General features: G+C 32.8%; 1 protein-coding gene across 3 annotated transcripts in view; it reads right to left on the bottom strand.

Moving 5' to 3' along the window:
* The window catches only part of PHIP (PHIP subunit of CUL4-Ring ligase complex), a 133,092-nt gene that overhangs the window by 58,394 nt on the left and 59,445 nt on the right, over positions 1–15,253 (bottom strand). For all 3 annotated transcript variants that reach the window (XM_045804071.2, XM_045804064.2, XM_045804080.2), the window contains exons 16-17: positions 4,109–4,237; positions 2,708–2,933 (exon numbers count right to left, since the gene is read on the bottom strand). In XM_045804071.2, the coding sequence (XP_045660027.2) occupies positions 2,708–2,933; positions 4,109–4,237 (355 nt within the window). The remainder of the gene's footprint in view (positions 1–2,707; positions 2,934–4,108; positions 4,238–15,253) is intronic.

Genomic DNA, 15,253 nt, shown 5'->3' with positions numbered 1-15,253 from the left:
AACAATATATATGTCTTAGTACTCAGCCCAATATAAAAAGGAAGCCTGCTAGTTAGTTCTGCAAAAGCATGGATTGCCTATTTAATATTCTAATTCTAAATCAAGCACGACGGTAGGCATATAAAAATGTTCAATCCTGCTGAATGAATTAAAAAAATGTGTGTTAGTAGATACATGAAAGCACTGCCATGACAGAAGGGAGCAATTAATAGCAGGTGTGTGGGTACATAAGAAATGATGTGATGAGATCAGACTTTTAGAGTGGGCTGGGAAGAGAAGATACAAAGCGCATTCTGAAACAAAGTATTAATATAGCAAGGAAGATATAAGGAAAGGGAAAATTACATGTATTAATCACATAATGTTATTTCATTTTATAAGAGAAAACTAAAATTCAATAGGATAAAGTAAGTTCTCCAAGGTCATAAACCTAAAAAGTGGTAAAGTAGAGTAAAAGTTAAAATGCCTGTGGATGCTTCTTTCCTGTTATGATGCTGGGAAAACATCTCTCATTTGAACATCAAGGAGTAATCTGATATAGCTCAAGTTGTAACTGAAGAAGCATACCTAAAGTGTATTACTCAAATATACATTTCACAGTGTAAATATAACAAAATTTCGTTCAAGCCCATTTACCATTACAATACCCATCATCTATTTTTACCTAATTCTAAGAGATTTCCCAAAACAAATTTTATCATAGATCTAGATTTACAAAAATAGTTACAAACGATTCTAAAGATTTTTTCAAAAAGTATCTTTCTTCTGTCCTATGTTGTACTTGGTTAATTCAAAAATAATGAAAGACATGATGTTTTACCCTGAATTCTGTGACCTAGAACACTTACAAATTCTATGACTCACTTTGAAGCTATAATTATTGCTATGGGTTCTCTTGTGGTCCTGTACTAATAATAACTGGTGTCTAATTCATTTTCAAGATAAGGTACACTTTTTTACAATAAGGGCAGCTTAGTACGGAAGAAAGAACAATGGACTAAGAGCTGCATACTCTGAGTCCCTGTGGTTCTATACACTTCAACTTAAAACAAGACATATGTTGTTAAATTTTCATTTTCTCAACTTTTAGAATAAGGATACCATAAGGATTAAATGAGATATTATTTATAAAAGTCCTATACAAATGGTTAAAAGGAGGAAAAAGGTAATAGCCACAATAATTAAGTAGCACTGATATTTTAACGAAAGAGTCCTTTCCCTATTTCCCTGTGCCTGAAATCCTAGCCTAGGTACCTATTTTGAGACCTGGGCAAGATCCGATTCTTGCCAATTCCCCAAGAGTCTGAAGACATTTATCTTAATTTCAGTCCTATGATCAAGACTTCGCTTAATAATTGAGACTTCTCTAATCTGAATACCTGCCTAGACTTCTTGAATACTACCTATTCTTAGATCGAGTTCATGCTATGTCCATGTATGAGACATTTTAGTTTCATACTCCAAACATTCAGGTCTACTGGACTGTACTACTCTCTGTAAGTAGCAGCAGAAACTATTCTTCTAATGCTTCCCTTCACCCTCCATCCTGAGTGGGCATGGCCACCTTCAAGAGCAGCACTTCCTATCCAATATGTTCATCTTCATTGCAATTTCATGCCCAATCCTTAAAGGAAAATAAGAGATGGGTCCTCTGTAATGCAGTGAGACTGGTTTTTCTGCACAGCTTACAGAATCTAAATTCATTATTTAAAAGTTACTCACTATATATTACATCCCTTATGTCTCCTTCACATCTACTTAGACATTTTGGCCATTATAACAGTGTTCGGAACTTAAAATGATTTCATAAATTTTTCTCTTTTTAAAAAGATCTATTTATTTACTTATTAGAGAGAGAGAGAGAGAGAATGAGACCACAAGCAGGGACAGGCAGAGGGAGAGGGAGAAAGAATCTGAAGCAGACTCCACACTGAGGGCGGAGCCAGACTCGGGGCTCCATCACTTGACTGTGAGATCATGACCTGAGGTGAAACCAAGAGTTGGATGCTTAATCGACTGAACCACCCAGGCGCCCCTTAATGAATTTTTCTAGTCTAAAATATAACAAAGATTCATAAACTACAAAACTGGTTTAACCTTCTAATGGTTTCCATCACTTTTACTTAATAAATCAGCACTACATCTCTGTCAAAAGGGAAGGTCTGCAGACCTTGTCTCTATTTCAACTTCCTTTTAATTCTTCAACTAATTTGACTTTCATCCTTCATTACTTAACTAGAACAGCTCTCAACACTTTCATTCCTATCTTATTTAAAATTTTTAAAAGTTGATCACTTCTTAAAACAATCTTCAATATGAATAGGCTATCTAGTCTTACTTTCACATCATACTATTATTCCGTTTAATAACATTTATCACAAGTTTTAACTGTTTATAACTGTGTTTATTAATCTTATCCCATGAGAAAAAGGATTGTGTCTGATCTAATTCACTACTGAATACCAGTTTAGCAGGTGTCCCAGAGAGGATAAATAAATAAATGACCAAGATTATTGCTTTAACTCTCCGATGTTTTTTAATTATCTTATAGTACGTACTTCAGCATTGTTTAAAGGACTTCAGAGAAATTTTTAAAAATAATTTTACTTTTCATTTGTTCAAAACAATAACAAAGCTTTATCCAATCAGCAATTTTATAAGACATTAGAAATGGAAAATTTGGTTGTCTAGGAAAATGAGCATTTACCTGAGGAAGTTACTCCCATCTGAGGGATGAGTTGCTCCTCCCTGCAATTTTCACGACCAGGAACTAATCTCTGATATCTTGATGGATGAGGATTACCATCAACATCAACCAAAAAAGGGGGAGGCATGAGATGAGGTGCTTGCTGAGTCTGTTCATCTAAGACAAAGTTGTTGGCATCACGAATAAGGGGCCGATAATCACTATGAAAGAACATCTGATCTGCTATCTGTAAAAAGAAAGGTCCATAAAAGATTGGAAAAATAAAAATTTATCATTATAAACTTCTAATGGAAGGCAATGTCTTAATGTAAATCATGGTATTAAGCATCAATACAAAAGAATATTATTTTCTTCAGTTAATGGTAAGTCTTTACTATACTCCTACATTAAATTTTATGATCAGAAAAGCAGCTGCTTTGAATTTTCTCTGCAACAAGGAAAAGATTGTATACATAAAACACTATCATGATAATTAAAGTTGTATAATTTCAAATTAAATGGTAAAATCAAATCTTGGCATAAATCATTCAGCAGTACTACTACTTTCACAGAGCTACCATGCATTATCTTATTTTTTAAACTATTAAACATAGTAATTACCTGTTTTAGCATTTTGCAAAGGGAAATCACTCAATGAATTTATTCTTTGAACTAAACTCTAATGAAAATCACTTATACAATTTAAGAAAACCCTTAAGAATACAGTAAATATTGACTTATATATTAACATAAAAATCAACATGGCATGATCTTCCAAGAGCCGATAAGCATTTTCTCTGAAGTTTTTGAAATAACACAAAATTCTTAATATGAACTCATGCCTGACACATCTGTAACTTCAAAATTTTATTGGTTTATTTGGAATTTCTTAAACTATGAACTATTCAATTTTTAGGTCTTTTAGTCACTAAAATAAGCTCTTTAGAATTTAAAAATATTAGCTACCATCAGTAGGCCATATATTTTTTAGAACCTCATGAAAGCCACAGATTTATACCCCAGCTAAATGCACTTTATCCATATAAATAAAACATTTTACATAATTTCAGAGCCTCTCTATGGACAACCTCTCCCACACCTGGCACTGGAATTAAAATCTAGATTGCTCTAGCAAGGTATATAAAGTTATTCCTTCTGAAATGTAAAGATGATTAAATAAGATCTAATTATTATCTAATGTCTATTACAGAGAATAGGAATTTAACAACTGCTGTGTTCACCCTCCTCTCTAAAACTTAAGTCTCTAAAATACTTAAAATATGATTGATTCTTCAAGCTTGAGACTAAAAGCATAAACGATGCTCACCCACCCCTGAAGAAATACAACCCCTAACCATCCATAGATTTAAAACAAAAAAACCAGGGAAAAAAAAAAAAAGACAAAGAATCATCATACGCTACCTTGTCGTATTTACTGCTGGAGCCAAAGCCAAAAATTAGAAGATGTCCATGAGAGTCTGTGCATGCAAAATGCTGACCATCAGGAGAGCATTTGCAGTCAAACACTGCACCATGTCCTTGGCCTTCAATCTGAAATATATTTAACCAACAATCAGAAAGTTGCCATTAAAATATAAAGAACTGGTCACTACTGTTACTAATATTTTATGATAAAAGAGATGTAGAAGTATATACATCCCAATGAAGATTAAGTATAACAGAGTACAGTAACAAAATTTGTGAATATTCATGAAAAGTGCCAGATTAATAGCCTTGAAAAACAAAGTGTTCTCTTTATGCACACACAGACCAGACACAATTCAGGAAATAAGACATCAATTTCCCCCACCCATAGAATTCTGCTTCATGTCTTTAAGCCACATTTACAATGTAATTGCACCTTACATTCCATCTTTTCTGCATTTAATCAAGCCCTTTCAGCAAAGGCTGACAATGTGTCGTAACTGTAGCGATTTTTTTTGTTAACTCTTGGAAGTAGTAGCCAGAGATCATTGCTCACAAGACACTAAACTTTTTTCTTTTTGGTAATAAATTCCCTTGATGGTCTGACTCATCTTTTAAATGGTGAATTTCAAAGGTTAAAGAAAAGGTTTTTTTTACCTGATAATTGTTTTCTGTTTTCCAGTTCCATTAATCCAGAACGAATGGGTTTCTCCCTGCAACCTGTCAATCAAACAGAGGTGGCCAATCACCACTCTGAATTTTTTTTGCTCTCAGTGCTTCTTCAGACTATGTTCCAGTTGAAACTTCTTTAGCAGTGTTCTGAAAGAGGTAAAAGTTCTAGCCTATCTAAAGCACATCTAGGGACTGAATTTCAGAAAACAACTAAAATAGGGAGTTGACTCCCTAACAAATAACAACTAAGGATGATTTTCAACAAATGCGATTGGATTTCTGGATTAGCAGAATCGGAACACACACACATTATCAGGTAAGAAATACCTCCTCTCTGTTCCGGTATCCACTGATCTAGAACAATTGAATTTTACTAGCAATATCCCAATATTCTAGGAAATACTTAGAAAAGAGAGAAGTGGTAATTTTCTTTCTTTAGTGTTAAAAAATATGGCATAGGGAGGGATGTGCAGTTCACCAAATATGGAAATGAAATTAAAATTTAGAAGAATAGTTGATTTCTCAAGGAAAGTTTGTGTTTTGGTCAAAAGAGAAATATCACTCTAAAAGAAAGGGCTCTGCCTAAGAAGTTAATGTATTATCACAAATGGGATTGACTCAAAAAGAAAACTAGTTTCTCTTTAGCTTGTTGAAAAGAAGGAAAGAGTACACTGGTGTTTATTAATGTATTCTGGATAGTGATAATAATGGAAAAGAAAGAAGAATAACTTTCCTTAAAATTAATCGTATGAAAGAAAATCGGTAAACTTATCTAATGACTAATACACTTAAAGATTTACCATACAAGCAAGAAAAAGAATCATAAGTGAAACAGGATCATTTCTTGGTTGTGAAGAAAGTTGGAGGAAAAGACAGACTAAGGGAACTGATTCCAAGTCTAGTTTAAAACTATTCAAAAATGAGAAAGAACAGAACTATTTCTCCAAATCAGCATATGAGCATTAATAAATATATATATCTCAGTATTTGCCAAAAATGAGAGACTACAAATGCAGAAATGTCAGGATTCAGGTCTCTTTTTCAATGTTTTCTAGGCAAAATAAAAAGTTACATGAACTGTTATTAATAAGTAACCACTTGAAAAAAGTTTATCTCTAGATAGAACTTTACATAAAAAATTCAAGACAAGAATTCAAATCGCCTTGGTTATGTGCTGTTTTTATTTATCTCAATTCAAAATTTCACAAAATTTCACAAAAGATGAAAAACAAAAAAGCAACAACTTATAAATCTACTCTAATAAATGCTTCCAGAAATGTAATACTACTATGTTTACAATTCTAAGTACACAGAATGGAGGAAGAGATCTGAAAGAAGTCTAACACAGCAATGACAAAGGATATTTGATAGATGTTCACAAGCATGGTATCCTTCACATGTTGTTTAAGCAACCTTGCTCTACACTGTTTCCTTTTTTGTGTGGGGCAGGTTATATGAGGATTAATCAACCCTATTTCTATGCTATCTACCAATGTTGCCAAATTTGCAGTTAGATGTCTAAAAGAATACTTTGGAGATGTGGAACTTACAAAACTCTAACAAAGCAAAGAAAAAATATCAATCCTATTGAAGATCACTGTGTTTCCGATATAACACATGACATTTGAATATGGCATCAATTTCCCTGGTATAAGGCATTCGTGTAATTTTGAAGCGACTTTTATATAGACAAAATAAAAGTTTATTTCCACAACATCAGAAAAAAGTAAAAGCACTTAACTTGGTTTAACCATTATTCATTAAAGGAGGCACTGAAAGAATCTACTCATGAATCAATCAGAAAAGCTGTCTATAATCTTATTAATTAAAATGTCAGATTTATCTTTAGTAATGGCTCCTCCGATAATAAACATAACCACAAAATGCAGACTAGCCTTTCCAGCTGATACGAAGAAGGAAAATATTTTACTTCCCCTATATAACTATATATACTGTAACTGTTTTTATAATTATGCTGTGATTAAAGCAAGTCAACCAAAAAAGACAGTTAAGTCTTTCTTTTTTTTTTTTTTAAAGATTTTATTTATTTACTTAGAGAGAGAGAGAGACAGCCAGCGAGAGAGGGAACACAGGCAGGGGGAGTGGGAGAGGAAGAAGTAGGCTCCCAGCGGAGGAGCCTGATGTGGGGCTCGATCCCAGGACTCTGGGATCACTCCCTGAGCCGAAGGCAGTCGTTAGACTGAGCCACCCAGGCACCCCAACAGTTAAGTATGTCTCTCTAAAAATGATTTCACCTTCTTAAATCAGGCTTAAAGTATATAGAAGAATTCCCAAAGAAAAAAATTTAATAACGAAGGCACTATTTGAATATTCATGTATAACTAGAAAACAATGAAGCTTATATTAAAAAAACGAAAGGATGGAAGGGGGCCTGGGTGGCTCAGTCTTTTAAGTGTCCCACTCTTGGTTTTGGCTCAGATCATGATCTCAGGGTCCTAAGATCGAGCCATGAGTCCGGCTCCACCCTCGGCATGGAAAGTCTGCTTGTCCCTCTCCCTCTGCTCCTCCTCCAGCTCTCTGTCTGTCGAATAAATGAAATCTTAAAAAAAAGGAAAAACCCAGAAGGATGAAATCTCTTCTCTATCCATATTAAAGTTATATGGGCCTATCATAAAATTAAATGTACAGCTTAACCCAAGAATAAATCAACATAAAATTTAATATTGTATATAACTTATGCCAGTATTTAATGTATGCTGTAGAAAATTAAAAAAAAGAAACAATAATAATGACAAATTTTCCAAGTGAATTTTAGATAAACTACCTCTCATAAAATCAATCATGTTTAAGAAACATTTGGGACATATGTAAATACAGACCACACAATAAAATTCATACACATTAAATCACAATAAGGAAAGCTGAGAAAATCCAGGCCGTGGTATTTACCAATAAGTGCAAAAATTTCAAAACAGGAGTTAAGAAATCTATTCAGCAATTATGATACAGAAGTTATTTTTATTTTTAAAGCAAGAGATGAATGGATTAGACGAGTTAAAATAATAATTCCTCAATAGGAAAACTCTCGTACTGACTAAAGAATTCTAGAAATATTTCCAAGAAATGAGTAGTACAGTCTTATTAATTTAGAGGTTTATAATGAATTTGAAAAAATACAGAAACTTAGGAGTTAAGAGCTTTGATGATAACATCATATTTAATGAAGTATGCTAGTACCTTTTTCAAGGCAGAATACTAACCAAACTTCTAATGTAATTTCTGTGAAGTAGAAAGATGAATAATTAAAGATGAATAACTAAATGAGGCCTAAGACCCAAGAGACTTTTCTGGTAATGGGCAAATCACCTACTCTCTCTGTGAAATGACAGAGATAATTTAAATGATCATCAGATGCCTCCTACCTAGTTCTAAAATTCTAACATTTGATATTCAAGAAGACTTTTTGGAAGAATTAGACAAATCTGGAAATAAGGTATGCTAAAAGTACTAGAATGCATGCTAAAAGTACTAGAAAGCACACTAAAATGACAGGGTCTAAATTACATCAATCATGAGGATCATACATACAGGTGAATAAGAGAGTATGTAGTCCCAGAGAAACTCAACACAAATCAGGAACATGGGCTATCTTAAGCACAATCATCCTGTTAAGGAATTAGTCCATGTCTATGACCAGGGTCAATTTTTTGGTCTCACTTTTTTTTTTTTTTTAAAGATTTTATTTGAGAGAGAGAGAGAGAGAGAATGACCAGGGTGGGGGGTGGTGGGGCAGAGGGAGAAGCAGACTCCCCACTGAGCAAGGAGCCCAATGCAGGCCTGATCTCAGGACCCTGGGATCATGACCTGAGTGGAAGGCAGTGCTTAACTGACTTAGCTACCCAGGCGCCCCAACAGTGGTATATTTTTAAAAACGAGTAAGACTGGGGCACCTGGGTGGCTCAGTTCGTTAAGCATACAACTTTTGGTTTTGGCTGAGGTCCTGATCTCAGGGTCCTGAAATTGAGCCCCACCTCGGGCTCTGCGCTCCGCAGGGAGTCTGAGGCTCTCACTCTCTCTCTCTCTGCCCCTCCCCCGACTAGCACAGGCACACCACGCACTCTCTAATAAAATCTTAAAAAAATAAAAATATACCACTGTTTGGAAGGTGGCATCTTACCTAGAATATACTCCATAATTCAAAATTATGAACCTTTTACTTTTTAGTTTTTTAAAGATTTTATTTGAAGGAAAGCACAGAGGGAGAGGGAGAAGCAGACTCCCTGCTGAGCAGAGAGCCCGATGTGGGTGTGGGACTCGTTCCCAGTACCCTGAGCTGAAGGTAGGTGATTAACCGACTTAGCCACCCAGGTACCCAAAATTATGAAATCTTTTAAGTACCCTAATGATTCTGTGATATAGATTCATATCCCAAGACTAATAAAACAGCTGGGAAATGGAATTTATACTAAGAATCATCCTTACAAAATCCTTATGTATAAATAACTTTTAAAGTTTATCTACCTGGGGAGAAATAAACTTAATTAAGAAAGCACACTAGATACTGAAGACAGACACTGTCATACATATAACTAAATTATGCTTTCGCCACTTTTTAATCATTATGACAGTTACAGTGTAAACGAAAATATATCTTAAGGGAAGTTATCCACACTCTCATAGTGTGGGTGTCATCAAATTACTTTAAAAGACCATTAGTAAATGAATGCTTCCATTAATACTGAAGACTCTTTTTAATTTATAGTTAACATTATTACATATGAATTAAAGATAGCAATTTAAGTAGTGCCAAGACAAGTAAATTTGTGTAAAAAAGGAAACTGCTGTAACTGGCTTGATAGAGCCAATGAATACATAAAAGTGATTTTAAAGAATCAGCTCTAATTTTCATCAAAAGAACATTTATTATCAAAATAAATAACTCATCTTCAAAGTTAACGGCATTCTGTTTACCCATATTCTAATCTCACTGAGGGCTGCAATATTATTAATTAGTCCTCCTTTTACCTATTCTCCTCCTTTGTTCTCTGACATGGTACTAGCATGGTACCTTTCTAACATATTCTCTAGTGATTTGATCTCGTATTTGCTAAATATGACTACTTGTAAAAGCTTAGTTTTAAGCCCTCCATACTGCTCTATCTCCATGAGGTGAACAGCACTCTACATGGAAGACTTCAACATCTCTTTCCACTCCTAGCCCCTCTAAGTATTCTATCTCCAAGTGTTGCCTGGCCATTTCTGCACAGGTCGTCCAACACTACATCACAATGAACACATAAAGATGAATTTAAAAAATCAATTTTTCTTCACATCATTCATATTTCTGTTATTTTAATATAATACTATTCACACATTAATCATTTTAATCTCCATTATTAAATCTTCTGTTATTATCCAGCCCTAATCCTTCTATCAGTCACAAAATACCAAGTCCTATACACATATATTTTTCTTTCACAAATTTCCTACCACCTAACCCCTATAAATTTTCATTGTGATTTCACTGATAGAAGTAGTTATTCCCCAACCTATTCAAGTTTGTACCTGAACTTCTACTGCTGGCAATCAAATTTATTCCCTTGTTTCTAAAATATAAATATAATTTACCAAAAATCCCACTATGTTAACTATTCTTTACACTAACAAGATAACGAGGCCATCAACAATCCACCTCAAATTATGCTCTTCATCTTATCACCCACTTTTCAAAATCTATTCCAGATAAACATTCTAAATTACTCTGCACACATCTTAACATTTCTTACTTCCTTATTTACAATATTCCTCTTATTTATAAAATTAGGTAGCTTCCTTCCTTACTCAGTTTTTATTTTTCAAGACACAACTTTAGTTCTTCCTCCTCGACAAAACTTTTTCTGACCATCCACCCTGAAGAAGATCTCTCCATCTTCAGATATAGCAATTATCTATTATCATATGCCATGCTAACACTGCTGGCTAAAAACAAGGATCATCCCTTACTCTTCCTTGTGGTCCCCATGTTTGTCCTTATGCACAAAACAAACACCCAAATATTTGTTAATCGAAGTGTCTTTCACCTGTAAAAAAAAAAATGTTTACATTCTGTAGAATTGTACAAACTTCTTCCCTGTATAACTATTAAACCTCAAACACCCTTGTGATAGTAACTCATAGACCATGTCAAAGAATTACATAAAGTAATTCACTAAATATAATGCAGGATGACAAGATACAGAGACAAACTCACATTCATGGCAACAAATTTTAAGATATGTTTTTGATACCAAAGATGAGAAAGAGACAGAATCTAAAGAACCCCAGAAATCTGAAAGAAAGTGACAATAACTACAGTTCATACTCAGAAGATTGAAGGTAATTCCTTACCCAGAGAGGATGAAACAAGGACTGGAAGCACCAAATAATCCTTTTAACATAGAGTGCAGATATATGGCATCTTGTTAGATGATGAGATAGGTAATGAAAGAGATGGAAGGATGAAAGCAAAAAAGGAAGAAGAGAAGAAAAGGGGAGAAAGAGAGAAAGATTTATCTTGAAATCTTGATTCACAAGAGAACATGATATGAGATTACCTATTTTGAGCTTCTCTTTCTGCCTATCCTAGATATATGCAGCTACAATTGTCTAAAACTAAATTAGAGGTCACACTGAGAACATATTGTCAGAAGTATGCATGTGCAAAAATTCTGAGTGGTGGATTGGCAGCCTCTGCTTGTTTGGAACGTTGCAAGGAGAAATATATTGTTCTGGATTAGTGGACACTGGAACATTTTTTAAAAATCTCAAGTAAAAGAAAGGTTAATTATAAAAATAAGGAAAATTTTAATTAAATAAATAAAAATTGTTATTTAGAATTTATTCATGAAACAACAAAAGTAAAGCAAAACTCAAATTCAGTAAAATTGCTTTCTAGGAGACATTGTACTCTTCAATTAAAATCAAAACCAGACAAGGGGCAACAAACTACAGCTTTGAGTAACATGACAGAAACAGAAAGATGGAAAGAGAGGGAGTTATAAACATAGCCAGAAAAACAGATACAAAGAAAAGAAACGGAACAAGAAAGGTAAAGCAAAAGCGCCAGAAACATGAGGAAAGCAACTAATATGGGGGTCTACAAATCCCACTCCAAACATCTTTTACATACTATCTAATATCAAATGGCCTAGTAACTAAGAAATTTAAAAGTCTCTTTTCAAAATTAACTTTTTATTCATTCAAACTTATTAAAACTTACCTATCCTGTGTTAATTTAAGGGAAAAAGGGCTATAAAATAACTTTGCATTTAGGAACATTTATGGTTATATTTAAATTCTCAAACTTGCCTACCTCTTTCAGGGAATTCGAATATTACAAAATCCTTCAAATTCAGTTCAGAGAGTTTGCATACATTTTCAAATTATTTCTGGGAATAATTTATCTGACTTTTAACATTTCATTGAAGTTTCAGAGCCTTTAAACTAGCGTTTAGAACAACTCTCATCAATACAAAGCTGTAGTAGGCTTGTTAAACTGTATTTGAATAGTTTGGAATATTCTTAATATATACTAGTTTCAACAAAATATCTAAATATACTTTTATCTTGAATATTTAAGTTATATAAGGACTTTTCAGCTACAACATAAATAAATGACATAGTTTTTACAGGAATGTTGATAAGTAAAGCTTAAGGGCTAGAATTTATAAATATGTTTTAAAAATAATAAAGTTATCTTATAATTTTCTCTACAATATTCTCTTTAGTTTCATTCTCTGGTTCATAAAAAAAAAAAAAAAAAAGAAGAAGAAAGGTTCAAGGTTTCTACCTTATACATTTTTCCAGCAAATGCTATTAAAAGTTTATTTTAAGATTGTTTTATTTTTAAAGATGAAACAATGGTGGGGAGGGTGCAAGGAACATATATTCTCTATTCCACTTTATGCTCTGTGTTGTATCATTTCACTTGTCATATAATATAGTTCTTGTATATAACAAAAGCAAACCCAACACCCACCCCCTCAACTGCTTTTATCATTCAGATCCTCTATTAAGAGGAAATATAGTAGTAAAGATAAGCAAAGTAACTCCATCACTTTTTCTAGATGATACTACTAGCAAGTTGAGAATAGATTTATTAGATTTTGAAATGAAATAAATTAGGGGATTATATAAGCAAAGAAGGAATTAAATCTTTATTGCAATTCTTAATCACAAACCTTGTTTACATATTTAGGTGGTCCTAAAATAAAGTGTCAGATTTTTAAAAGTATAAGTCAAGGTTTGATACAGGAAAAAAAGAATTTGAATATTTACCAGAATGATGAGTACCAGTACAATATTAATATATCAATGTATCATATTTTAAGTTTATTAAATATATCAATAATTTTTAATTAAAATTTATTTTAAAAATTATATATCAAACATGGGCATTTATAAAATTTAACTTTTTACCTGTGAAAGAGCTTTTTGATGATATAGAATGTTTGACAATTTCTAAAATTTAATTTATTTTTGTAATAGGTAAGAATGGTACAGTAATATGCTGATTAACACAAAATAATTATTAGTTACATGATTTTCTTACTTCTTGCAAAGCTATTATGAATTTCAAGTGGAAAATTTAATTATAAAAAGAAAAACCAATAGTAAAGCAGTATTCTCAAAATACACTTGATAACAAGTATATTTTAAAGAATTTATGTATCAAATTTTTGTTATTTTAAAGGCAGTTTACATGCCTACTTTCTGGCTATAAGTTTGTTTAGTGAGGAATTTATTTATTCACATTATAAGCTTTGATTTTAAAACTCATATGAAATATTACTTAGTCTTAATACTACTTCATCTAAACTTTTACCATTTCTAGTCTAAACAGGGAATATTCCACTAGTTATTTATCCTTAAATCTTCCAAGGCACTATAACTAGTCCCTCTACAGAGCATTCAAAAAATATTTACTAAGCTGAACTTACTGACTACTAGTACAATTTACTATCAAGGTTTGAATTTGTACTTCTTCAACTTCTATGGTATTTTAGTAACTCAAAAAATTACTGGTTTGCTACACAGAGCCAAATAGCTTTAACTACTAAGACCAAAATTCAACATTCAGGAGAGTGGACAGTGAACACAAGCTTCTACTCCCCCATCAAACTGTTTTTATTTTCTTAACAGCAATGCTGGATGCTTTATCTTCCATCTGTCCACAGATAAAACAATGAAATGAACAAAAAAGCAAAGAGCAAAAAGCAGGGCACTTAGATAACTTATAAATTAGAAACAGAAAAAAATCATCAAGCTAAATTATCAGATCAAAAGATCTACTCAGAATTAAAACCATTATAAAAACATTTTTCTCCTGGTGACATACCACTAACTAGGTAGAGCTGGAAGTTAGCTGTACAATGGCCAACCATTAACTAGAGTTAGCAGTAGGAACACAGTAACAATGGACCAAAAAAATATGCGTTTAAACCCCGAGTCCCCCATAATAGCTGTGTGACCTAGGTAAACCTGGGCAAAGCAATTCATTTCTGTATAGTTTCTCCATTCATAAAACCAGCAATAATAAAATCTACCCAGATTATATTACAAAGTTTTCATGAGACCCAAATGAGGTAACACGCAGAAGTATTTTGGAAGTCATTAAAAATCTTGCAAAAAATTAAAAGGAGGACCCTTATTTTCATTAGATAAAGTATAGTTCATTTGCTGGTTTTTTAAAATGCAGGATATATTTTTAATCCATTTTATTAGTCTATTCTATGGATACCATCCAATTCTACTTATTACATAAAGTTGTTTCTTCTGCCCTCAGAGGCTTTTCTCTTTTTCTTGGAACAGGAAAAATATCTTTACCTAAAACTCTTATTAAAACAATTTTTAAGGCAGTAATGTAACTAATCCCTTAGCTAATTTCAAAGAACATACATATAATATGGCTGACTTCTATTCCTGGGGTATCATGAATTTGTGACTGTCTAAGAGCAAATCACTTCATTCTCAATGTATTCCAATTTCTATAACTAAGGTGGAAAATTAGTGTGATCAACTTACCTGATGAGGAAAAATTCACCTTTGTAGCTTAAAGGTGAAAGCAGTATTCAAGTACGAGAGAAAACTTTCCCTCCACTCTACTAACACACCAATGCCTTTTAAAAATATGAAATTACTAAAAAAAAAAGTCACTAATATATGTATAGGCCACAAACTGTTTTCTTTTGAAGACAATAAAGACAAACTGAGAAATAATATTTTTTTAACATAGATGTCCCAAAAGGGAGCAAACCAGAAACACAAGCATTGAAAAAGAAAGAATTCTTTACCAGCATATTTAAGTATTTGCTTTTAAAAAAATCTCCTCTATACACATATCACTAAGGAAATCCATCTGTCACTAAAAAATGTACTCCAAATAATTACATCTTTTTTTTAAAAAATAAGAATTTGACATATCTTTGTATACTAAAGCATCCATAAAGACAGCCAACTTAATTCCTTCGA

This window comes from Ursus americanus, chromosome 29 (assembly GCF_024610735.1).
Source record: "Ursus americanus isolate L20-20 chromosome 29, mUrsAme1.1.p, whole genome shotgun sequence".
Classification (NCBI taxonomy): domain Eukaryota; kingdom Metazoa; phylum Chordata; class Mammalia; order Carnivora; family Ursidae; genus Ursus; species Ursus americanus.
The sequence above is the reverse complement of the archived record's forward strand: the minus strand, read 5'-3'. Positions and strand labels throughout refer to the sequence as shown.